This window comes from Coffea eugenioides, chromosome 1, assembly GCF_003713205.1.
Source record: "Coffea eugenioides isolate CCC68of chromosome 1, Ceug_1.0, whole genome shotgun sequence".
Lineage (NCBI taxonomy): Eukaryota > Viridiplantae > Streptophyta > Magnoliopsida > Gentianales > Rubiaceae > Coffea > Coffea eugenioides.
The window spans coordinates 29753492-29778535 of NC_040035.1; the positions used below are offsets into that span (position 1 = coordinate 29753492).

The window sequence follows — 25044 nt, forward strand, 5'->3', positions numbered from 1 at the left end:
AAGAAGGTTTAAGGTTTTTGCCCTAATTGAGAAACATACAAATCTCTTTGCAAACCTAAATAAGGAACCAGATCTTCTTTTGGATTTTCTCTATGAATCAATTACATCTCTATTTCATGGCTTGTGAGCTTTATTCTGAGATACAGTAGGAAGCTAGGTTGAGTCATGAAGAGTTTGGCTACAAAGTAGTTTCATTCTCTTTCCTTGGCTTTATGAACCAATCTTAACTCCAAAATCACTCTTATTTTGTTTATTACCAGTGTTAATCTATGTTTTCCTTTTTAACTAACGAATAGAGAAACAAAAATAACGATAGTTGACCATTTTTTACCCTTTTCTGAGTTTAAAAAAGGACTAGGAGGCACAAACCGTGCGGTGCGTGGTGATATAAATATTTTTCATGCCCATGCCTGCAAGTTCATAGCTAAGGAAGAACTAACGATGAAATAACTTAATGGAGAAGAGGCTCACAAGAAAGCAACATGCGCTAACCACAATCAAATTACATTATATATTTTAGAAACAGAATAAATTTTATAATGCCATAGATACATATTTTCAATTCGTTTTTGTTAAGGACAACAGCAGGAAAAGAATTGCTGGATTGAGGAAGAAAAACAAGCATTTCGCCTTCTTCGAGAGAATGATCAGCCGCAAATTTCAGTTTTGATGGAAATTCTTTTCTATCATTTCGATGACATAAATTTTGCTCTCATTCTGCAATACTATCGTTGGAGTTGTGCTTTCCTCAAGGGAACAATCAGCAGACTTTGAAACTTCCTACAAGCAACAAATTTATGAAAAGTTTCAATTAGATCACAATAAAGTTCTAATGCCGAGAATTTAAAATACAACATGCATATAGATACGTATCAAACAATACTTACACACAGGAGTATAAAACTGATAAAAAACAATTAAGAATCGTGCAATCATGGCTAAGAAAGGGATTTATAGATGATGTAATTGTCTTGGAAAGTGTTTGCTGATCCATGCATTGTGCAGTCAAACAAAGAGATGAAAAATTCTCTCCTAGAATGGATAGCAAAGTCTATATGTAATGGCGTGCAATCTCAGTAACTTTTTTTTGGTAAAAGCAGGATAGAAACAAGTCTAAACCATGCATGTAAGAATATTACACGACTGAACAAGGAATGAGGATTCAGTTTGAAGGAACAAAAATAACATACCAGAGTCATTAAAAGCAAAATTCTGAAGGGAACAAAATGAAGAAAAAGACAAAAGATAGAGAACAAAAGCTTAAAAACTATACCTATATAGCCACAAAGATATCAAATAAATAATTATGGTCAGATTAGCAATGACTTTTCTGCATTATAAAGCAAGCTGAGGTAGACACTTTAACAAAAATGGGCATACAAGTTTCAAAATGCCTACCTAGAATATAAATAACTACTAAATCACAAGACAGTTCTGGATTCATGTGTCTACTATTGAGACAAATATATTAATAGGTAACAATCAAACAAAAAGTACCTGTGATCAAACTATCAATGTCATTCCTATTGTAATTATATAAAACAAACCAGTCTAACCGTTTAACAAAATTAGTCACACAAGTCTAAATGTACCTGCCAAAAAGATAACCACTAAACCATACACAAGGCTTGACTTCATACATCTGATAGTAAAACAGATTAGTAGGTAATAATAGGAAGACAAAAGCAGTAAAAGAAACACTCCTGCGATATCACACAGATAGGTATGGAAAGATAAAATGAGATTTGTGTTCACCATAATATATTGTAAAACAAGTATTTTGCCTTCTTCAAGAATGGTATGGCCAATCACATAGATAGCTCAAAACAATTCAGAAACAGTGAATACAATTTAAACCTGCAACTCTCTTGTATACTCATAATATATTGTAAAGAACTTGCTTACAACTGAATTTTTCTTTGGTATTGCTCTACCTCTTGCTTCCTGATTGCCAATTCAAAGAAAAAAGATTTAAAATGGATGACTTTACTTTAGTACATATGTGTGGCAACAATAATGTAATAAAGTTCAGTTGTAATGTATGCCATACCATTCTTTGATGATATTAGCATTTGCAAAGATAGACCTAACTCCTCAACAGCTAATAGCTACTGGAGCTGTAATTTACATCTACAAATCTATTAGTTTTAGGAATCCTCCTCTTGCATCATAGACTACTGAAAAACAATTTAAAGACAGTGTAAAATTTCTACAAATATTAAAACAGTAATTGGATAAGATATGTGCCATCAATGTAGTCAAATTTGTAGTGTCCTACGTGATTTTACCAATCTTAACACTAATGAAATTTCATGCAAGAGCTCTTGCATAGTCTCTAGCTAATAAAATCCCTAGACAAAATTTCAAGTCATCAATTTAAGGAAGATGATGTTCAAGCTCTGGTACAGAATAGAATTGTTAATTCATATTAAGCAAATCCTTGTTCTATCACTGACAAAATCAAAGCCTCTTTGGATGCTCAAAAGGTTCTTTTACTTTGCATGTAGCAAATACCACTCCCTTTCATAAGCAAGGTGATCAACTACATATGATTGGTCATGGTACAAACTCCATGAGACATTCATAAAAAAGCCAACCAATCAGCACCAAGAGATGGAATCCTAAGGACCGCTAGACAATTTTCAAGCGCTACAACAAGATATAAAACACTAACCATATATTTAACAACTAATTTACAAATTATAGTGGAAATACACAGCCACTTTATAAAAAACATAGGACTTCTTAAAACACTCTTGAAAGTCAAACAAACCATCTCCACTAACCAGACTAAATGACAGATAAGACCATGACAACTCCATCCGATTCAGATTAAAGCTAATAAAAAGTATATGGTTGAGAAACAATCATTAAGAATGGTCAAAATCCTAAATAATGAGAATTCACAAACTCACCTATTGAATATGTTCAGCCACGTAATCAAGTAGTTTTTTTCCATCCTGAACATGGAATTCTGCCAAAAAAAAAAAGAAAACAGGTTTAAAACAAAAATTAAGTCTGAATTCAAAATTTATTTCAAGTAGACGGGGAGTGATAAAAAACTGAAGAATTATAAATTACCATCTGTAAATCAGCCTCAATCTAAAGAAACGTAAACTCATTACATTATCCCATAACAACCTGAACCACTTCCAATAAATTGATGAGACAAGCGTGCGAGCGAAAAGAACCAAAGAAATGTCCAATTGCAGCACCTGCGCATGAAATTGATAAAAATAATAAAAGAGTAGAGGAGAAAAAGATTAGATAAGAAAGGAGACAAAAAACCCAAAGAGGTTTGGCCATACCACTATAAAAGAAAACCCAAAAAATTGATGAGATCAGATACTAAGAATTCCACGAGCAGCATCCCACTGGTCATCTCTGTTTCATGGAAAAAAATACATTTTAGAGAAAATATTGATTCGGCAACTTCTAAGTTCAATATGGAATTGGGAGAAATAACGAAAAAACAGATATAGAGAAAGCAAGAAAGCAAAGGCACCACCATCGCTGCTGATTCTTCTTACCTTTTCCCTCCTTAACCTGCACTTTTCACACACAAATCGCAATCAACTATCGATCTACAAGCATCTGCAAAGAACGGCGCAACACGGGGAAGAAAAAGAAGAACAAAGCGGCGGTGGGCGAAGCTTGAGAGCTTACTGTTGATTAGGATTCTGTTGACCCGCCCATGTGTTGGAATGGAAAGGGTTGTTTGAGGCCAGATTTTAGAGAAAATGAGAAATTTGGTGGCCTTCACAAGCGAAATCACCGGCAAAAGTTAAGAGAAACAAAATCAGGGTTAACATCGAATCAAGTAATGAGATTCCAAAATGAACTACTAATCTAGACTTGTGCGGATCTTCACTCGTCTGGAGGTTTTATTGAAGCTTTCAGAGGTCGTGGAATCAAGAATAAATACGAGCGAAAGCACGAGAGAGAGAGAGAGAGAGAGAGAGAGAGAGAGAGAGAGAGGGAGGAAAAGGACAGGAACGGAGAGAGTCTGAGGAGAAGAGGAGAGAAAATAGAGAAGAAAAGGAAGAGGAGAAGATGAGAAGCGGTGCCTCAGAGGTTGGGTTTGATTTAGGGTTAGAAGAAGGTCTAATGGGAAGCTAACGCGCGATGCGCGAACAACATAATGCTTCCAATCCACATGCCGGCCACGTGAGAGGACGACGAAAACCTCCAGCTCATCACAGCCCTTCGGCTCTTTATCTACTTATGTTGATAAAAGGTTTTTATACGGAGGCACATGACTGCACTCATCGTTATTCCCTGAATAATTGGATGAAATCTGTCAATTGCTCACTTTCATGCAAAATTGAATAGATTGGAGACCGTATTTGCTTTGACAAATAGATTGGGGACTAGATTCGCGCATGGGTTAAAGATTGGGGACCAAAACTACAATTTTTCCTTATGAACAAATCTGGAAAGGGTAATAAAGTAAAACAACATAGTCATCATGGGCTTGAAACACCATCCTAATCTACAATTCACCCTTCAAAAAAATTCGGCAAAACTTTTAATCAATTTGAAGTTTTTCGCCCCTATTTTCCTCTTTAAAATCCCCAAAATAAAATCTTGCCCTAAAGAAGTCTCCCTCTCGAGAGAGTGATACTACTATTTCGTGACCAGCTTTAATGGCTAATCCGGAGGTGGAAGCGGTGGATTTCGAGCCGGAGGATGACGATTTGATGGACGAGGACGTCGACGGGGCGGCTTCGCCTCGGGCACCAATTCCTAAGCTCAAGTCCGCCATCACCGGCGGCTCCTCTTCCTCCTTCTCCGCCGCTAAGAAGACTAAAGGCCGCGGCTTCCGTGAGGAGGCCACCACTGCTGACCGAAATGCTCGCATGTCTGCTCCTTTTGACTCGCTGGACTCCGAAGGCGGCCCTGGTCCTGAACGATGTTAGTTCAATTTTCGGCGTTCTTTACATTTTTTCCAGTAGTAGCGCATTTTTGGGGGGTTTTTTTTTTTTTTTGCTGTTTTGGGAATTTTTGGCTTTTTTTTGTCCTGCTGGGTCGCTAGGTTTTATGACTTTTTTTGTGGGGAGGAGAAAGGTGTTGTATTTCTGAATTTTTACTTGTTATTTTTTTTTTTTGTGTTCGTCTCCGTTTTTTCTTTCCATTATCAATTGGTGCTAAGAATTGGTTTTTTTGGTTGCTTGGAAGTTGTGAAAAACGTAGTACTTTGTGAGAATAGAAGAAACGAATTTGGAGAATTAAGTCTTAATCCGGCTTTCTTGGTGGTTTTGGTGCAAAAGCACCATATATAAACCTCTCTTCATATAGGCAAAAATACAAGCGTAATTCGTGTACATGTGCTATGATGTGTGAGCGGGTAATATTTGGGATCATAATTTTATTTATAATGATCTGTTTTGAGCAGCACATGGAAGTATGAAGACAGAAAGGATCTGGGAGTAGTATTCTTCTGGGGTTTTGAGTGATCGTGATGCTCTGAGAAAGTCTTTCTGGGAGTTGTGGGAGGACATTATGGACGTTTGTCTCTTACTGGTTTTACACAGTAACATCTTCTTTTTGGCTGTTAGTTGTTAGTTCAGCCTTTTGTTTTGACAAGCTTTTAGTAAATACTTCTTGTTCAACATTGGTGACTGTTTTTCTGTACTATGGGTAATGTGTTCGTAGCAATTAATATGTCCTGATTGGGCATCATTGTTATCCATGTATGAAGGCAATGGGACCAATGGGGAAAATGCACAGGTTCATATATATTTCAAGGTTTTTGGTTGAATCTTTTGGAAGCCGTATGTTGGCGTTGTTTGTAGGATTGAGATAAAAAAGAACCGGAAAGTCCAGTTATAAGTAGCGTTATGTGGTGGTGTTGCTTCATTTACTTTATGTTCAGCCACAGTTATAATCAATGAAGAGGTCTAGGCTTTGGCAGGGGAAGCTTAGGATTTGTGTTCTCATCATAACCCAGTTTGAGCAGTAAGCTGTGTCATTAGTTTCTCTAGCTTCAATCTGGTACAATAAGTTTTGAACAGAGTATGTACTGTGTTAGTGTGGTCCCATTATGGACATTTATACTTTAGTAGGTGTACATATCTACAGAAACCTGTTAGAACAGAAACGCTAGAAAAAACACCCCAAAATGCCCAATGACACGCACCCCTTTCCCTCTTCTACCAGCACCCTCCCCCAACATTCCCACATCATGCAGACTAACATCAATATTTTCCTAAGACGGCTATAGTGAGCTACAATAAAATTTCAGGCAAACATCCATAGAATACACCATCCAAGAGGACCCTTTAATGTGGTGATATGTTTGATCAAGTCCTATAATGAGCAAAAGCCCTGTTTTTCCTTACTGAGGCATTTGCTTAAGGGGAATGTGTCGCAACCAGTGTGAGCAGATACTAAGGAATCTTCCTTTCCCTTTGAGTGATGAAATATTTTGGACCAGTACATTTCAATGGTCTTGACAACATGCAGCCAGCCTGCAAAATCTAACTACTCCTGTTGCCTATTCTGCTCTAGAATCACATTCAGGATCGCAACCAGTGTGAGCAGATACTAAGGAATCTTCCTTTCCCTTTGAGTGATGAAATGTTTTGGACCAGTACATTTCAATGGTCTTGACAACATGCAGCCAGCCTGCAAAATCTAACTACTCCTGTTGCCTATTCTGCATTAGAATCACATTCAGGATTTTAATCATAAGGCTGTTTATACTTGTCAAGGAAATTACAAAATTTATGATTTGGGTTTCAATTTTCTGAAGGTTTAAAAAGCTGCTGCTATCCCATTCTTTGACAAAGGAAAACTGAAAATGGTTTTTGCTCATAGTGTAGCTCTTGCTTCCGTTGAGACTGCCTTTTTAAAGCCCTTTTATTCTCATGTGCATTGAATGGCCTCAAATGTATTGAGTTTTTTCATGAAATAATGAACTTATATGTGCATCAGTCAAATTAGCTGCCCAGGTTAATTGGTCACTAAGTTGGGCAATAAATGGAGAAAGGATGAAATATGAAACATATGTTGTGGGAAATTGAATTATTTATATAAAGTTTGTTAATTTACAATAATTATGCATGACTTTCCTAGAAGGTCAAAACTGTAATACATAATTGGCCTATTAATGCATTTACTTATATTGTATTGCAAAAAAGAAATAAAAAAAAAGATGGAATGACCACATTATCAAACTCTTGGAGGCTTTTGCTTTATTACGTAGTGGCCTTTACCTTTGATGCTCTGGATTTAGGGTTATTCTTTGAAAAATTTAAAATGCTAATAAAAATTTTGTTGGTAATGATTTATGCAGCAATCGAAGGATGGATTATATTGGTTACTGGAGTTCATGAAGAGTTACAAGAAGATGAGCTGTTGAATGCATTTCGTGAGTTTGGAGAGATTAAAAACTTGCATTTGAATCTTGATCGCAGGACTGGATTTGTCAAGGTAAGCATAAATTTGTAAGGTGTAGAATATTTTTCTAGTCTAGCTTCTCTTCTAAAATAGAATTGAATTTCCTGTCAATCATGAACTTCAGGACCCTCTACAAACTCCCAGAAAAGTAAAATAGCTAGCTGAGGAAAAGATAATGAATTATACAGTCTTGTTCTTTGCAGCTAAAAGCCTGGGAGTTTGCTCATAGATCGCACTATATATGCCCTAACATGTACCACATAATTGGAACACACTTTTCTGTCGTGCATCTCTGAATCTTTTGCCTTGCTACTAAATATATAAGTTGTTTTTACTTGAAATTAGATTTTGTTCACTAAGGGCTCATGTGTTTGTGTAATGAACTCTATCTTCACTTACAAAGACATATTTTCTTCTGCTTCTCATTTTTGTGTTGGCGGTTTCCTTGAGTCTTTTACGTGACTTTGTTTGCTGTTCCTTGGACTTTTTTTTTTTTTTTTTGGGGTGGCAAAAGAATTAATATTGAATTGGTTTGTGCAGGGTTATGCACTTATTGAGTACGAGGACCGCGAAGAAGCAGAGAAAGCCATACACGAAATGGATGGAACTGAATTCTACACCCACACTATACATGTTGATTGGGCATTCAGCAAAGGTCCATTTAAAAGGAAGAATATGAGGAGGAGGTATGTTTGCAGAACATCTAATTTGATTTATTAATTTATGCCATAAACGTTGCAGGTCAATAAGGCTTTGTTAGTGTGTAATTCTGCATATGTTAGATGACATTAAAATGAACAAATATAGTAGTATGTATGTGTATTTCCTGTTACATGAATACTTGAAAATCATGATGACTGTAGAATTATGTGGTCTTTGGGTGTTTCTATTATTGTCAAAAGTGCTGTTTCTTTTCTCTTTCATTCAACTGGTATTTTTTGCAAAGCCAGTTTATGGTACCCTTTTTTTTTTTTTTGGGAAACCAGGTTTGAGAATCAGTTTTCTAGGGTTTTTTCTTTTGCCTGACATTGTTTGCATCTTTTCCCACTTAGAAGTAACAAATCACAATTTCGTTTTCAAGTTAGCAATTTTCCAGACTGGATGATCTTTGTGGGGAATTAGCATCTTTTCCTGCTATGGTGGATATTCTCGTCTCCCATTTGTTCTGACCTTGGATGTGTGAAGTCATATAATTTTTTAGTTTCTTCAACAAATGAGTTATGAGGTGGATGTTTTGCACTTTGGATGACAAGCGATATTGGGATGTGATTAATGTTTTTGGTCTTGAACATGTGTATGTCATATTAGTGTAGGATACTAAGAGTTGAGCATTGGAATTACTTGTGAGATTTAACTTTTTGGGTCTAAATTTTGCAGATCTCCACGTGGTCATCGCTCTAGAAGCCCAAGGAGAAGATTTTAATCACTTCCTTTTGATGTTTGAGGTTCCGATATGGGTTAAGAGAAAGAAGCCCTTATGTATGCTGGTTAACTAATTTTGTATGATTACAGCTGGAGGATACTGTTAATTTCCTTTCTGCTCTTTGTTTATTGCTGCAGTGGAGGCCTCTGAGATTCTCTTGATTGTGCTGCAATTTTATTTGGCCACCCATTTTAGGATGGCATAGGATTGATTTTATTCAGGAGTCTATGTGAACAAATGAGTGATTTCTGTCGCTTTTGCTGATGCTGTCAGATTAGATGGGGCTTGGTTGTTTACCTTGTCTGCTTTGCTTGTCTTGTTCTCTTCTTCTCCTAGCTAGTAAAATGTTTTCATGCTTGCATCGGATGACTCTTCTCGTGTCTAGTATTTCCTTCCATGTTGGAATTGCTGGGGAAATTTCCAGAAAAAACCAAGCTCTTATCTCATGGGAAGATTGGCGCTCATGTAAGGGAGATTTATGATTGTGCTTGGGTTTTTTCAAGTGAAAGGTGGTGCCACTCATGAATGATTTGAGGATCATAGGCTCTGGAGCCTGCTGATTTAATCGTGTGATGTTTTGCAGCTTAGTAGATATTTTGGCCTAGGGTTGTTTGCGTGAGTTGGTCTCTGTCTAGTTGACAAATTGTTCTCCCTATTTGTTCATTTCTGAAAAGAATTAACTATCAGTATGCGAAAAGAATGTTTTAGCGATAGGATGTATTGTAATTGTAGTCTTTTTAGTTTGTCTTTGGCTTATAATTTGAGACTGTATCCTCAAAGTTCTTCGTTGGTGGTAGCGACACTTTGACCCAAAAAAAAAAAAAGAAAAAAAAAGGGTTGCTTTTGGCTTGAGATGAAGTCTCTCAACAAAATTATGCAGACAAATGTTTAATTTCTAAGTAAACCCATTCTTGATCTTTTTGGCCAACAAACCGTATATCACCCTCATGTAACAGCAGTGAAATCGTCAAGAAATTACATATATAGTTCAAAACATAAGTTGATAATTTTCCCATCGTATGGAAGGGGCCATGCTCAGTCTATTTCGGGCAAACCAACGTCTTAACAAATGCCAATTAAACTTCAACTTAATGTCGTGGTTATTTTGGACACAATGATTTGGCATTTTCCAGGCAGAAGTGATGTACTGTATTGTAGGAAAAGGAGCCCATGTAGACGTCTTGTTAGTCTACCGTATTGTAGTAAAAAGAGCTCATGTAGACATCTTTGTTAGTCTCTGGTGAGATCCATTACGTCACTTACTACAGAATAAATAGGGTTAAAAGGGCATTTCCTTCTGGTCGCAAAAAATTTTAGTGCTCAAAACAGCTAATTGACAAAGTATGAATCATAGTGAAACAGTGTTAGGAAGGATTGGGGCAATTTGTGTGGTCATGGTGAAATGATGTTGCGAGATGTTTGGATAGGTAGGGTTAGATTTAGTGCAATTATAAACGATTGTAGTACTTCTTCAAAATTTGGTATACGATTACTTAGTGAATTAAATTTATATATTAAGTTGGTGTGTATGAATAAAATTTATACATATAATACTGTTATATGATTGTATATCAAATTGTATAAGAAGTAACAAACTATACAACCACAAGAAAATACTAAATATTTAACATGCTATGAAGCCATCTCACTATAAAATATTCAATTGTTTTTGAAGATATTAGATGAAGTTATGCCATCCAAACTCCTAACTCTGCTTGATCCAAAGACTTGACTTAATCATGTGCTCTTGATCTCCATTCACATGGCTTTCCTAGCAATAGAGAAATGTGAAACACTGTCACAATTTAGGCCGTGAGATGATGCACAATGTACTTAACCTTGCTTCAAAACCGACTCAATGACTCCGGCAATTGAGAGGGTTCTGATAATGGAACAATAATATGTCCACAAAGAATTGTGAAGCCCTGAAGGGATACTTCTTGCTCTAAAACTGCAGCTTCGTATGAATTTTCTCATACTGTGGAAACACTTGAGGACACATACCTTGAGGAGCACATTGTCCTTGTAATGGTTCTTCATCCTTGAATGTTTCTATCAATCAAATGCTTGTTGAGCATAGCATAGCTCTTTGTTCTTGCAGAAAAGAGAGCAATAAAGTAGAATAACTATACAGCTGAAAGTCAGAACGGTCCTGTGAAGAGTCTGTACTGGGATTGGCTGTTAGCCTGTTATCCCAGCCACAGACAATGGTTACTACAATCTTAACACAGTTTAACTCTAGTCTCTCTGTTTCATCAGATTAATGTTAATCTTGATGAGCTGATACTGTAATGCAGACTTGCATCAGGATTCATTTGTAGCTTCTGCTAAGAAATTCAGAAACTTAATTTCCAACACACTGATTTTTCTCTTTTCTCAAGTACCAGATTCCAAGAATTTCAGTCAAGCATTTAGAGACCTCAACTATCAAATGAAACGAAAATGTTTAAGGACCTCAGCATAAAGATTAAAGAAATTCTCTATGCTGGAAGAGATATAAACTTGAAGCTCATACAATAAATACACCCAAATTTTATTTATCATTTTGTGTACCTTTCCTTTGCATTACTGCTTTACAGCTGATTACATTCTTGTTCTGTGCTTCTCTGTGATGGAGGAATACATAAGAATAAGTAAGAAAAGAAATAGAGAAAAACTCCATTCAGTATAATATTTCTGTAAATATCCTTCTCTAGAGACTGTACAACATTTTCATACTGCAACCTATCGAAATGTGTATTTTGCTATGCTGTGAACTGTTCTAGCCTTTTTTGTATTGAATAAGGCATTTTTATCTTATGAAGCCAAAGTTGTCCAATAGTTAGCTAGGCATAAACTTGTGGGAGTCCCAATGGAACGTGACCAAGCCCAGTTTGCATCTCCAGTTTTCTGCAACTCTGCCAACTGTCATGAATCAATTCCATCAGCAACACTATCAAGTAGAAGACTTGAGTTTAAACTTGTACATTTTCAAAATACTCAAAGCCAAGATTTAATATGTTTACTTTGTTTGGAGATGAAAATGTTGAAATATTATGATTTTCTTAGAGAAGCATAAGAATTCCAACCGAAGTCTGTGTGCTGTCACTTAAATTTTCACAATGTGTTACTTGTAAGAAGATTAATCCTATCATAAACTGCATTTACAAAAGAGGTAGATCTTTATAACATTTCTCATTATTCAAGTGTTCTTATGTTGCATGTTGGAAGTTTCAGTCTTACCGTCACCAGTGTATGGCTGTTGTAATAGTTAGCAGATGATAATTAGATGCACTAGGTACGATACGAAACTTAGAGTAGGCAATGAATTAGATTGCTTACTCTGCCATCTCTTAGCTCAAATATGACTGAGGTTTCTGCAAATGAAATTGGACGTGTAGACTCCACCTGCATATTGTTCACTAAGAAGTCAGAGGAAATAAGACATTTTGTATGTGTAAGTTTTGTTGATACTGATGAGTCATTCACCTTAGGATCACAATTTTTGTTAATAGCTTGCAAGTTCTCTGCTAGTTTCTCAAAGCTGGTTTCAATTTCTTCATTGATACAGATATCTTTGTTTCCATTTCCTTCTCCAATCTGCTTTTGATCCGCATCCACCTTAGTTTCAGTGTATGGAAAGCCACAGTTCTTCCATTTCCATGTTGCTTGGTCCAGGAACCTAAGATAAACATTACCATCTGAACCAATCAGAAATAGTTGGCCACCTTCAAAGCAAGGTCCTGGTGAACCAACTAATGTAACATTACTATTTGGTGTTCCATGTTCCACCCAATTCCAACCGTCTAACTGATTCCAGTGATATTCAACTAGTCCACCATTTTCAGAAAGCATGAAAAGAGAACCCTTTAATGATAAAGGTGATGGCCTCATAGCTGTTCCAGGCAATCTTGATAGAACTAAGTGTTGAGACTGGTAATGCTCATGCCAAAGCTCTGTAACCTTGTTGTACTGGTACAGTCGACCATTCCTCCCGATAACAAACACTATTTTTTCTCTGAGAGCCTCCTGATCAGCTATGCAAGCAATCTTAGTATTTGGTGGGTTTCGACAATCTTTCCATTTGAACTTTCTCAATGCAACCTATACAGAAGTAGTTATACTTTATAGCTATCAGCAGTGAACTTGTCTGAGCAGAAAAACAAGACTTTTTGTTTTGTGATTTCGCTAAAAAATATCAACCAGTTATTAGAAATGAAAAATTTTACTTTCACGAGGCTTATTGACCACTGAATCACTTGATATATCTTTCTTTTCATGCTCACCTTGTGATAATCTTCATTATTGTTCTAATTTTGACTTGTTGACAGATGATCAGAGGCCTAAAATTTTGATTACTGATCTATTTCAAATAATTAGAAATACAGGGTTGCAACATTATGGCTGATTAAGTGAGCATTGATTCCATAAGAATGGATGAAAAGAAAAAACAACATTTGGATTGATTTCTTCATCTCGAAAATTGATGGACATTCTGAAACTATTTACATAAGTGATTCCATCAAAGTACTGAAAGAACTTGTTGGAGGATTTCATCCCAAGGACAATTTGTTGAAGATAATTATATCTCAATTGTTTGAAACCACCTTGTCAAAATATAAGATTCAAATTTAAAGCATAATGCAACTTACAGTTAGCTGTAATAACCTTCCACTTCTGCTGACAAAAAAGAGTGCATCAGTTGCTGTTACTTTCTGTGTCTTTCCAGGAATGCCATCCCATGGTGGACCTCCAATCACTTGTCTTCCTTTCTTTATGGCAGTGCAATTTATCCATGCTAGTTCATTTCCATTTCTTTCTCTAATAAACAGACTTCCATACTCATCAATCAAATACAAACTTCCATTGTAGTTTCCGACTGCGCCCCTGATGGCTGTTGAATGCTCGTGCCTCAACCAGAACCACACATTTTCGGCACTTAGGTATTCAAATGTCAGGCCCTCATCTGTTATCAGGAAGAAGGATTTTCCTCCATGCATTGCTCTGAGACGGAAGTTTTTGGTAATCGAGTGATCTGCTATACTATGATCTTCTAAGGTCTTGGTTGAGCTGCTGCCAGATATGCCAAGTAATAAGTAGTTTTGTTGTGAACTAATTCCTTTTCTCCTTCTTGATATTAATCCTGTAAGATCTTCATCATTGGTTTCCTCTTTCATCCCTGAAATGCAATTTGTAGGTCCATATTCTTCAGTACAGTATTCTGCATTCCATCCTTCAGTTTCTGGAGCATCTAATATGGACCATACATACTTGGGGGATACTCTTCTCCGGGCATTAATCTGCTGACTTGGTCCCGAACTTTCACCACCAATACCTGGTAGATGCAATTCTGAAAGCCTTCCATCATCTAATGGAAAAATCATTCTGCCAACTTGCAATTGGAGCCCTGTAATTCGTTTTGCTATTTTTGCATTTGAAGGATGAATGTGATTCACCCAATGCTCTAGAATTTGGTTCTCCTGGGATGCACCTGTCTTCACATAAAATATATTGACATCAAGATTGTAGTTCAATTAATCTTTCGAGTTTTCCATTGCAATTGATAACTGATTTCCTCAATAAGAGACACAAATGGACATGCATTGTGCATGTATGATAATCTGCACATGGGTATGTGATTTGTTACAAGTTCTTTAGTCCTGCCTCCTTAGATGGCTGGAGTGGTCAGGAAATAGATGTAGCAATCTGGTTGACCTTGAAACTTGGCATCCTGTGGCGATTTCCAATATGCATTGTATATTGCAAAAGATTTTCCTTTTCTATAGGATAGAACACTTTGGCTAGGTCTCTGTCTAATCATAAAGTTGGATACAAAGAAAGAGGTCTCAGTTCATTATCTAAATGGAGAATGGTTTGACAAGTAGATTAAAAAAAACTTTTTCTGAGACAGAAGTACGCCGCTAGAAAGTTAAACTCTCACCACCCCTTCAATTAAAATAAGAGAAAAGCTTCCCTTACCTGGGCTGCCTAATAAAAATGCTTGGCTTTCATGTTCGCTTGACTGAGACAAAGGGTTATCAAAGACTAAACAAACTTGGCTTAATTTTCTTCAAATCAATCCTCCTTTAACTCATTACTTGATCTTGTGAAAAAATCTCTTATCTCAGGACTAGTGCGTGTTTTGTGACATTTCATGTGTTATAGTTATTAATTTGTGATATAAAGAAGTTAGTATCTGTTCAAAAGATTTTGGCCTGCCAAAAGATTTGAACATCTTCATAAGAATGCTAATAAGATCAAAGAATTTTCTCAACACAGTTTCCTCACTTCAGAAGTTTATCTTACAGATGCAGACATCTTCAACAGTCGATGACACTTGATACATGCTAATTACAGTGCTTGGAATGTCTGTCTAGTTACTTATATGTAGATACCTCAAAAGTTTTAGTTCTCTATCAGAAATTAAAAGGAACTCTTTTTTCAATAGCCTAGGCGCATATAAGGCAAACTTGTTGATCAGACTTGTCATTGGATTCTGATAAATCTGCATATTACTGAAACCTTAGGGCATTGTTATAATAGAGCCAGCTATCTTGAAATGCAGGAGGTATGGTATTACAAATGGTTATCTTGAAATGAAATGAAATGAGGCAATATGAGTAAAGTGCATGTTGAACCTTTGTACGGATTACACAAATTTAAAGTTTTTATATTATTAGGATTCACTAGGCTTGTGTAATTGAATTGGATTTGGATGCTATTAATGTACGGTTGAAACACAACACTGCCTCTGTGAACCGTAGGGTTTCATGGATTGAACAATCAAATTGAACATTAAAGGGCTGTTAAGCGAAAGCTGGTGTTCTTTCCCTTTTAATACAATAAGGTGCATTGTCACTTATTTGTAAATATAGTTGTAGAACGAGAGGGAAAATGCACCACTATTAGGAAAAGAGGAAAGAGAGTGAAAGTGAGTAAAAGCTGAGATTTTCTTCTGCCAGTGAAACATGGTCACCTTCTTGTACTAATGAATTACTTCTGCTTCTTGTAATGTCATCACCACCGGGCTGGAAACTCAGTTACAAATGGCAGAGCGACAGAATTACATTCATGTACTGTACATGTGGCTGATATGCTTGTCTTCCTGTGTTATTATGTGTGTGCAGCAACATAAATTTCCTAGAATCCTTTATATTTGATAATTAATTGTGCTCCGTAAGGAAATGTCTTGCTCCAATCTTATGAACTTATTCTTATTCAGATCGTTTCTGTGAGTCACAATTATATGCTCTAGTTTGACGTGAAGCTAATTCTGAGAGGTGAACATTCTATAGTAAATTATAATATCGTAGCAGCGAATATATGAAGAGTCACAGGGAATCAAAATAACATGTTATCATGTAGTATTTGGAATTTCAACTGCTAAGTTTCATTGTTATATTCATCATTTTTGTAGAATCACTAATAAGGAAATGAGCCATGAAAAAACAAGAGAAAGGTCAGGCTTTCCTTTAAATTAGCATTTAGCAGGTTTCTGATACTTAGTTATCTGCAGACACTTAAGGGATTTTTTTTTTCAGCACGTATACTTACATGGGTGGTTGAGCTTTGGAAGTATATCAAGATGTGTGTAGGTAGATGGAAGAAAGGTGTAAATAATCAACAAGATACATAGAAGGCAATCTATAAAAGAGGAATCCCATCTCATGTTGCATATCTTGCATTGTATCAAAATCAATTCCTCGGGATACTAAATGATTCATGCCATCAAAGATAAATCCGTTCAACCTTAATGCTGGCTAAAAAGTAGGAAGACAATTCATGTTTTCATTCTAGCTAGAAAATATTTGTATTTTCCTATTAGGCCTCCATTTCAATTTCTACTTAGCAACTGGCTTTCCCCCAGACTGCGCTAGTTAATAAAGTCAAACAACTATTTCAGAAAAATGGCAATCCATAGAAGTGATGTACCTGATTGTTTTGGAATTCGATATTCAAAAACTAATCCAGCTGCTGTAGTGAGAAACATTGTATGTAGGTTCTCATTTGGTTCATCTTGAGGATTGCATGTGATGGATGTCAAGAAATGATCCTTTGGACTTCCATGGGGAACCCATTTCCACTTCCTCTGTTGGAATTGCCTCTCAACCAAGTCTCCTCCCTGTTCGTGTCATGTAGCACAGGTGAAAATTGGAACTATACATCATATCCAGCCAAATGATGACAAGACTGAAGTACCTAATTGCAAGAAGAAAATAATTGCTTCTTGGTATGGGGAAAAGGCAGTGGCTCTCCTTTGATTGAATAGGAACTCTATCAACAGAATATTAGATACTTAAGAAGTTGGTATGAGTAGTTTTTAGCACCGGAAGATCTTTCTCTTTTCATTTTGATGCAGTTAAATGGTGGGAACAAGAATCAGTGGCTTTCTTAAACATTGATGTGATTTAATTGTTTCTGGAAAGTCTTTTACTATCCTCAGCTGCTTCTTGAATGTTTTTTGACTCGTTATGCCAACTAAGCATTTGTGTGCTTCACATAGTCCTTGAAACCTCAAGTCATCCTCAATATCTTCGTGAATCTGCTTGACACTTACTCTAAAGTATTCATCTCATTATAATTCATGCTTCATATGAATGATTGCTCAATCTATGATCATTCACTCATCCGACTGATAAGATGAAGCATCCAGTACCTTGGTTAAAAGAAAGATTGACACTGAAGTAGGTCCATTCAGTCCATGGAAGCTGCAACCTTTCAATGGAGCCAAAGAGAGATCTAGTTCTGATCCTTCTTTTTGTATGTGTTTCTTCCATGCTGGCTTAGAATTCTGGTCATATTCGTAGAGATCTCCTGCAGCACTGTTGCACCATGTCTCCTCCAAATCAATGAACAAATAGCGTAGATTTGATAAATATAGACAACGTAGTATCTCCACAGTATATTTACTTTCATCCCTCATACCAAACAAAGTAAGGAAGAGGGAACTTACCTTACAGTAAATACTGCTTCTGGTCTAACAGAAGTAGCATCGACTATTGCTTCAACATCGGCACCAGGTGGTCGACCATGATTTTTCCATCTGTGCACAACAAAGAACAGTGTATAACTTGGAAAAGTTTCATGAATTCAGTTTTTTGCATTGATATGTTAAGGTGCATGTATAATAGCTAGTAACTGCCTTTTCGGCTGGTCTCACCTGGTAGGTTCAGTCCCAATAAGTTCTATTAGTGATCGATTCTTTGTGCACAAATATAATCTCCTGATGGTGAGGTGGAAAACAAATTGTTAGCTTGAGTCTGAATTGGCAAGTTTTGCTTGTAACAGAACTTTGTTTTCCAGCAAATGAATCTGCTTTGAATTGGAATGTTCTGAAATCAGTATTTTACTCACTCCCTATCTTCTGAGGTCACTCCAGAAATTACTCGGGCGGGAAATCTTTGTCCTGTTTCATGGCTTGTACTGTTATTGATCAGTGGTGTGAAATCAACCCAAACTGGATGTGCATTTTCATTCAGCTGCATCTGTCATAAAATCCAAAAGAAGGAATGTGGACTCTATGCTGCAAAAACTGTACAGTTGTATAATCTAAATTCAATAGCTTTGTGAATTTGTGATACTTAAAAGTGTCTCACACCCATAGAGGACTGATTGAAATGCAGTAACAAGACTGATTCTTGAAGTCAATACAAAATCTTAAAATTTCTGAAGCAAATCGTGTGTGGCACTCATTCTGTTGTTGTGGACTCTATGTTGCAATAACTATACAGTTGTGTAATCCAAATTCAATAGCTTTGTGAATTTGTGATGCTCGAAAATGTCTCACACCTATAGAGGACTGATCGATATGCAGTAACAAGACTGATTCTTGAAGTCAATATAAAATCTTAAAATTTCTGAAGCAAATTGTGTGTGGCACTCATTCTGTTGTTCTTTTCTTTAATCTGTTCTTGTTCCATCTGTGGACATCTTTCATGACATCTATACAGTAGACTTTCATATTTATTCCTGTTTGGACTACAGATTTGGATGATGTAAACGTGTTTTCCTTCGGAGATTAGTACCTGGTACAGATTCCCTGCCTCTGAGAGAGCAAGAATTATCTGATTAACAATGAAGACAGAAATCGCATACCCTGCACTTACTGGTAGGTCATGTGGTGCTATTACCCACTGCAAACCGTTCCAAAACCTCTCATAGATTGATCCACTAGGTCCAGTAATCCAGATGGATGTATCAGACATTTTTGTTAGAGAAACTCTCTTTCTGAAAGGCAGAACAGCATTAGAATTTTCCCCTACCCCTGCTTTTAAACAATCCTTCTTTTCAGAGCTCCTTTTCGACTCAGGAACATCAAGTTCTTCTGTGTCTTCAATCTTGTCCATCGTCTGATGATCAACTGAACCAACTCTTGTACAAGTATCATTGACACAAGAAACAAGATCAAAAGGGAGTTCCACTTCAACCCAGCTATTGGATTGCTCATGGAACTCCCAAAACCGATTGGTTTTCTGCTCAAATTTTCGATCAGACTGTCTGACATACTGTTGCAGGTGCCAGAAACTCAAATCAGAAACAGCAGACCAGCTCAATGATAAGATGATCGAAGCGAAAATAATGGAAGAATACTTAGACATGGTTCCACTAGAATCCTGGTCCGTAGGACATCCCACACAGATACGACATAATCATCTCATGACATTGATGTGCAGAGAGCATCAGGGGAGATTTCAGTTGTTTTGTACCTTTGGATGTCCCACATGGGCCAGAGCAGAAGAGACTTCAGTGAACTGCTCAAGGGATACTTTGCAGTAGTAATACACAGTTTGGCAAACATAACTAAGGGGTGGAGAAAGAAGATATGCTTTGAATTCGGGACCTCAATAATTGCCAGTATTAGTTGAACGAGGTAAATGTGGATATCTTCATTGAATTTTTATGTCTATCTTGTGGGCTGCGGATCCTTTGTTACGGTGTAAAACTTGAATTATTTGGTATATTTTTTCATTGGGTTGGTTTAACTAATCTTGGGTGTAATTTATACGTGTAACACATAATTGTCTGACAGAGGATCTAGAGCCGATCTTTTGATTTTTCAATTTTACCTTCGCAAAAGTGAAGATTATATATTTTCTTTTGGCAACTGGTGTGTTGTACATTAATACAGTCAATGGCTAACTATTCATCCATGAGACATACCACATTTTCAAAATTTCTTCGAATCTCAATCTCCATCACACAAAATTCAAATGGGGAATTTTGGTCTTAAATTGTCTCCTAAAATTGCATGACACTTGCTGAGAAACTCATCCAGAGACTTTGAGTTGTGGGTGTCCGTCCTCCTGGGGAAGACAAAGGATACGTGTGTATGTTTTTTTTTTTTTTGTGGTCAAAAAAAGACGTGAAGTTGTAGTATTTTGTGGTCCAACCAAGAACTGAAGGAGTCGTTCAAGCCAGAATAGGTTTTAGCTATTAACTACCTTTGTCAACTCTAGTAATTATGTGCAATATGGTTGGAAGTCTTTGATGGGGTCTTTTGATTTCTCTGAAATTGTCTCATACTTTTTAGCGTGTTATGACTTACGACGCTTTCCTCACCTAATTTGATGACTTTAGCTGCAAGCCCTGCAGAAGTTCTGCTCTTAGTTAAATTGGAAATTGTGAATATAATGGTAAAAATTACTGAGCTTCGGTACAATGGTCACCAAGCCACTTTTTGGGCCGTAGATTGGGAATTCAAACTCTACCGGCAGTGAAAAAAATCTAAAAGAGATGTTCTGACACGCGATTAAATTCTATTCAAACTCTACCGGCAATGAAAAAAATCTAAAAAAGGTGTTCTGACACGCGATCAAATCCTACTAGTCCCTTATACACAGTCTCTTTAAACTTCCCTCAATATAATGTTAAAGAATATAATGGTAAAGCTAGCACAATTGTGGCCTTTCATTGTGTAAAGTTATTCACTATATAAAGTCAGGAATTGGCATCAAATTAGAGGGTAGGATTCATTATTTTATGTTCCCACTTGGTGTACATATTCCCTAAAATCCGAGTAACAAAAGCAACCATTTGATTTGTTTCCTCTTGGTTAATTATTGTGAAAGTGAAGCTAACTTGGACATCTGGGTTTTTTTTTTAAAAAATGTTTTGAAGGAAAGAGTTGCTATCAGCTGAGGAAATATGTAACCAATTTTCTGGAAAAAGTCATATCAGGAGAAAGAGAATCCCAATTGACGCGAGACAAGTGGGGGCTTGAATGTGACCAGACTTGGTAGATATTTTAATGAACTTCCAAAGATGTTTGCTACTATTATGACTTCTTTAAAATTTTTCTTTTTTTTTTTGGGTCCCAAGATATTCATTCATGTGTCTGCTACATATTTAATGGTCTGTTGTCCACATGTAAGCTGCGGAAAACACTTTTGGAGATTCATTTTTTTTTTTTTTTCATTGGTGGGGTAAGATTAATATTAAGCAGCTTAGTATAAGAAGTTTCTTTGATTACCACTAGAAATAATCTCTGATGATTGTGAAAATGTAGGAATGGGATTTAACAGTCAAGCTGATTCTCAAGTGACCTTATTTAATTTCATGATTTTCTTGTGCACTATTTAGGTCGTTAAGAAGTTTTTGAATATTCATTTCCTCCATCTTTAAGAGAAAAAAAAATTCATGCTATTGCATACTGCTGTATACTAGATTGGAAAGTCATAATCTGAATGAAGGTCCATTTCATAATCAAATATAATTCAGCGGTTGATAATAATATACGTTCTGGGAATTAAAATAAACATTCTTGGGAGTTAAATCCATACCCATCGATATTAATTTCATGCCTTTTTCAACATTGGTGATACAAGCGATAATACATAAAAGTTTTGAATTTAGAGTGGTGTGGATTTAGCCTTTCCAGCCATACTCGTGGGGTTGAAAGAAGAATCATGTTACTCAATATTCGAATCAAGTTTAATTCAACGAGAGTTCGTCCAATTTTAATTCACCAACTAATTTATCTAAAGTTGAACACTACTTTATGTTCGATAAACTTTCAAATTCAATTAATACTTGGCTCAAGTTGTATAAAATTGTAATTTATAGGTTAAAAATTCAAAGCTATTGCAATTCGACTCGATTTCAGGTTGATATAAACTCGTTTGAGTTTGACTCCATAAATGCTCACTTGAGTTCATTTCAATAAATAACTAAATTAAATTTGAACATAATTTTAAATTCATTAAAATAATAAAATAAATTTAAATATTATGATGTTCGATTTAATTAAATTCATTTACACCCCGTATGCTCGTTAATTTCTTCATTCTCTTCCCATTTCAATTGTGTGTATATATTATATATACGTCACAAGTAAAAGTAAAACATAAAATTCTTATCAAGATTCTTTCTCGTGTAACACACGAGTTTACAAGCCAACACATGCAAACTTGTTTATTACGGCAATGGGACGACATTTTCTGTCGCCCGTCGTACTAAAAGGTGTATTTTTTTATTAAACTGGCCGTTGCCGTGCGGCTCGTGCCTGTACAATAAGGAAAAGCAAAAGTTTTCAGGGGACTTCTTTAAGAAGATTGTTGAGGGGCTATGGACCCACTTGATGAAAAGTGTTTTGCACCACAAACCAAAAGGAAATGAAACAGCCCCAAGGGCGACTTTAAAAAAAAATGAAAAATAAGTAATGTTGTAAACCATAAATTAGGAAAACATACAATCGTAAATGTACCTTACTAGGCTTTGTCAAAATTTAATTTTTTTAATTCTGCTCTCTCCACACTGTTTCCACCTTCAACTGACAGGTCTAGAATTCGGACCCTAAACTTGATATCGAGGAGAACTTTAACAACTCTCCTCTAACTATTGGCTTAATCCTAGTAGTATATGTAAGGTCCTGAAAGGCTGAAACAACCTGGGGGTGGGGGGTGAATTAGGTTAATTAAAATCTAGTTGGATTAAAAGTAATTTTGCACAATTAAAATTTACCAAGTTATCTAAGTGATCAAATCACTTGTTTACACAACAACCAAGTATAATCAAGTAGAATAAAGTAATTAAGAACAAATAGACAAGTAAAATAAGAGATTAAGAAAAGGGATAAGAAAGTGCAAACCAACAACTTCCAAGTTTAATCAAACTTGAAATTTTGTTCCACTAATGAAACTTTTTCAATTTGGTAAAGCAAACCAATCTTGTACGATGGAAGGATCACCCTTTATTCACCCCAAACAATTTTTGGCTGACCCAAAGGATTCTACAATTAACGCTAGTTAACCCTCTCAAAGTTACAAATTGAATAGCCCTCTCAAAGTCAAGTTTAAAAAGCTTTTAAAATGATTTCACCTCACAAATAATTACAAGTGTAAAATAAGATTATTTTCTAACTAAAATGACTCTTAAGAGTTTGTAATTGATATAGGCAAAGTCTCTAATAACTACAGACTTTGTGGTACATATAGGTCTTCAAAAAGGCCACATTTTCTCCTCCAACGGTCATGCGTGTAATGTAGAAGAAACTAACCTTTAAGAGTATCGGATGTCTAGTGGCTGTGATTGCATCTGATGCTTGCGTTCGATAGACTTAGGTGGTGTGCTCTTCTCAATTTTTATCAGACAGCCGAAAGTTGCATTGCATTCAAAGGCTTCTTCGTCCGATAGAAACAAAGACCTTGATTTCTTTCCTTGAATTTTTTCGGACAGCCGATAGTAGCATTCTGCGTCCGATCCTTTCGTTCGGTAGATTCTCCTAGATATCCAACATCTTACAATTTTATTCTGTGTCCGAAGCACTACGTTCGATGTGTTGTTGTTGTTTATCGGACGTCCGATCCACTACCTTGCATCCGAACTCAACATCCGATAGATGCTAGTCCTTTTTGCTTGACATAGTTCAATTTCTTTCTTTCTTTGGTTGGACTTGGCACTTGTTCTAAATAATTGCTTATGTGAAATCATTAGTCTAAATCATCATTTTGTTTAGTTATTTTCAAAATTAAGGATCAAATCCAACATTCTCCCCCTTTTTTATGATGACATACCAAATGATGATTTTTCAAATAAAAGAGAGCTAAGAAACATTGATATACGAAGAGCACTTGTAATTATATTACTCCTCCTCAATATATGACAAAAAATAATGTTGTGTTTAAAAATTACACAACCCCTCAAAGTTAGCTTATATAAAACCATCATATACAAATTTTCTCCCTCTTTTGTCATCAATCAAAACACATTTTATGAGTACAAAATTTAAGGAAATTTGAGCAGAATTTCTCCTAAAAATCAATAAAATCACCTGCCAGCAAGTTCATTCCAAGAAGAATAGCCACAACAAGAACCATAATATCTTTGAAAAAACTAAAACATTCATAGTAAGGGCAAGAACCATATCATGAAAATAGAAACACAAGTCTAAATACACAACAAGAGCCACAACAAGCTGTCATTAAGTTCAAATACACATGAAAACAGAAACAAAAAAAAAAGATTGTCAATAATATGAGTCAATGCATCCTACATGAATCTAAGAAAGTCTAAATAGTCCTAAAATTTCATGTGAGATGATCTAGGCCTCCTATGAATTAGTTGGAATGGTGCTTCTTCTTCAATTGTTTTGGACTCCTCTTGAACCTGTTCAACTTGATAAGAAGTACTTGCAGCCTCTTGATATTTTGATGCAGTATCTTGTCCCTACTTCTTCTTGAATAGGAGTAGATTGAGCATTAGTAGTTTCTTGATGCTCCTCTTGAGTTAGAATGGACAGAGAAGGGCCTTCTTGTTGAAAAGTACTAAAGAGCAAGCTATTCATATTCAAGAAACTTGTTTGTTGCTCCGGACTGATCACCGTATGAAGACCATTTTCAAAGAGAAGCATTGTTGTTTGAGCCCTACCAAAAGATTCATCACTTGGTCGAATGAGGAAGGATGAAAAGTGGTTTGTGAGGAGGAAGGTTGGGACTCAATCCTACAACGTTTACTAGGAGGCTATGAAAGAGAAATGATATCATGGACATGTTTGGAAGCCTCTTTGTGGACCAAAACTCCATCAATTAACTTGACATTTTTACGATCAAAATAACTTTTGGTGAAAAAATGAGTGGAGTTTTCTTTTGAAAGCTCACCAAGAAAAGGAATGTTGAAATACTTGAATATGGGGGTTGAGAAACTTTGCATAAGAAAGCTTTTTTTAGTGTTGGTTCTAATTTTGTTCATAAAACGGCACATGATAAAACCAAAATCAACCCTAATTTTCTCCATAAAATAGTAAA

The 25044-nt window shown here is 36.0% G+C and overlaps 2 protein-coding genes and 1 long non-coding RNA gene across 4 annotated transcripts; 1 reads left to right on the forward strand and 2 right to left on the reverse strand.

The window, feature by feature from the left end:
- Positions 1-1806: 1806 nt before the first annotated feature.
- LOC113750735 lies at positions 1807-3602 on the reverse strand. Its single transcript, XR_003464661.1, has 6 exons — positions 3531-3602; positions 3309-3384; positions 3142-3215; positions 2916-2974; positions 2051-2117; positions 1807-1944 (listed from the first exon to the last, which is right to left on the reverse strand). It is a non-coding gene; the product is annotated as an uncharacterized LOC113750735 (long non-coding RNA).
- A 906-nt stretch (positions 3603-4508) lies between these two features.
- Positions 4509-9193, forward strand: LOC113749807 (RNA-binding protein Y14A). The gene is made up of 4 exons (XM_027293704.1): positions 4509-4914; positions 7298-7434; positions 7942-8087; positions 8779-9193. The coding sequence occupies exons 1-4, from the start codon at positions 4647-4649 to the stop codon at positions 8822-8824; spliced, it is 597 nt and encodes a 198-aa protein (XP_027149505.1). The 5' UTR covers positions 4509-4646; the 3' UTR covers positions 8825-9193.
- A 2143-nt stretch (positions 9194-11336) lies between these two features.
- On the reverse strand, positions 11337-19606 carry LOC113779589. Of its 2 annotated transcripts, none has more exons than XM_027325260.1 (10): positions 18829-19606; positions 18158-18288; positions 17964-18026; positions 17757-17846; positions 17460-17625; positions 16736-16925; positions 13456-14294; positions 12293-12907; positions 12146-12211; positions 11337-11728 (listed from the first exon to the last, which is right to left on the reverse strand). In XM_027325260.1, exons 1-10 carry the CDS (start codon positions 19399-19401, stop codon positions 11621-11623), a joined length of 2841 nt encoding a protein of 946 aa, XP_027181061.1. In that variant the 5' UTR covers positions 19402-19606; the 3' UTR covers positions 11337-11620. The 2 variants fall into 2 exon arrangements, with proteins under 2 accessions (XP_027181061.1, XP_027181141.1); XM_027325340.1 differs by having other exon boundaries at positions 18910-19605.
- Between the last annotated feature and the right edge of the window lie 5438 nt (positions 19607-25044).

Bases quoted from the DNA above. Each gene is read 5' to 3' on its own strand.
- LOC113749807 (XM_027293704.1), top strand. From the start codon at position 4,647: ATGGCTAATCCGGAGGTGGAAGCGGTGGATTTCGAGCCGGAGGATGAC. The intron at 4,915-7,297 runs GTTAGTTCAATT...TGATTTATGCAG, and splicing joins CGGCCCTGGTCCTGAACGAT to CAATCGAAGGATGGATTATA. The intron at 8,088-8,778 runs GTATGTTTGCAG...TAAATTTTGCAG, and splicing joins AGGAAGAATATGAGGAGGAG to ATCTCCACGTGGTCATCGCT.
- LOC113779589 (XM_027325260.1), bottom strand. From the start codon at position 19,401: ATGTCTAAGTATTCTTCCATTATTTTCGCTTCGATCATCTTATCATTG. The intron at 16,926-17,459 runs GTACTGGATGCT...TGACACGAACAG, and splicing joins CAATCTTTCTTTTAACCAAG to GGAGGAGACTTGGTTGAGAG. The intron at 11,729-12,145 runs GTAAGCAATCTA...GATTCATGACAG, and splicing joins TTGAGCTAAGAGATGGCAGA to TTGGCAGAGTTGCAGAAAAC.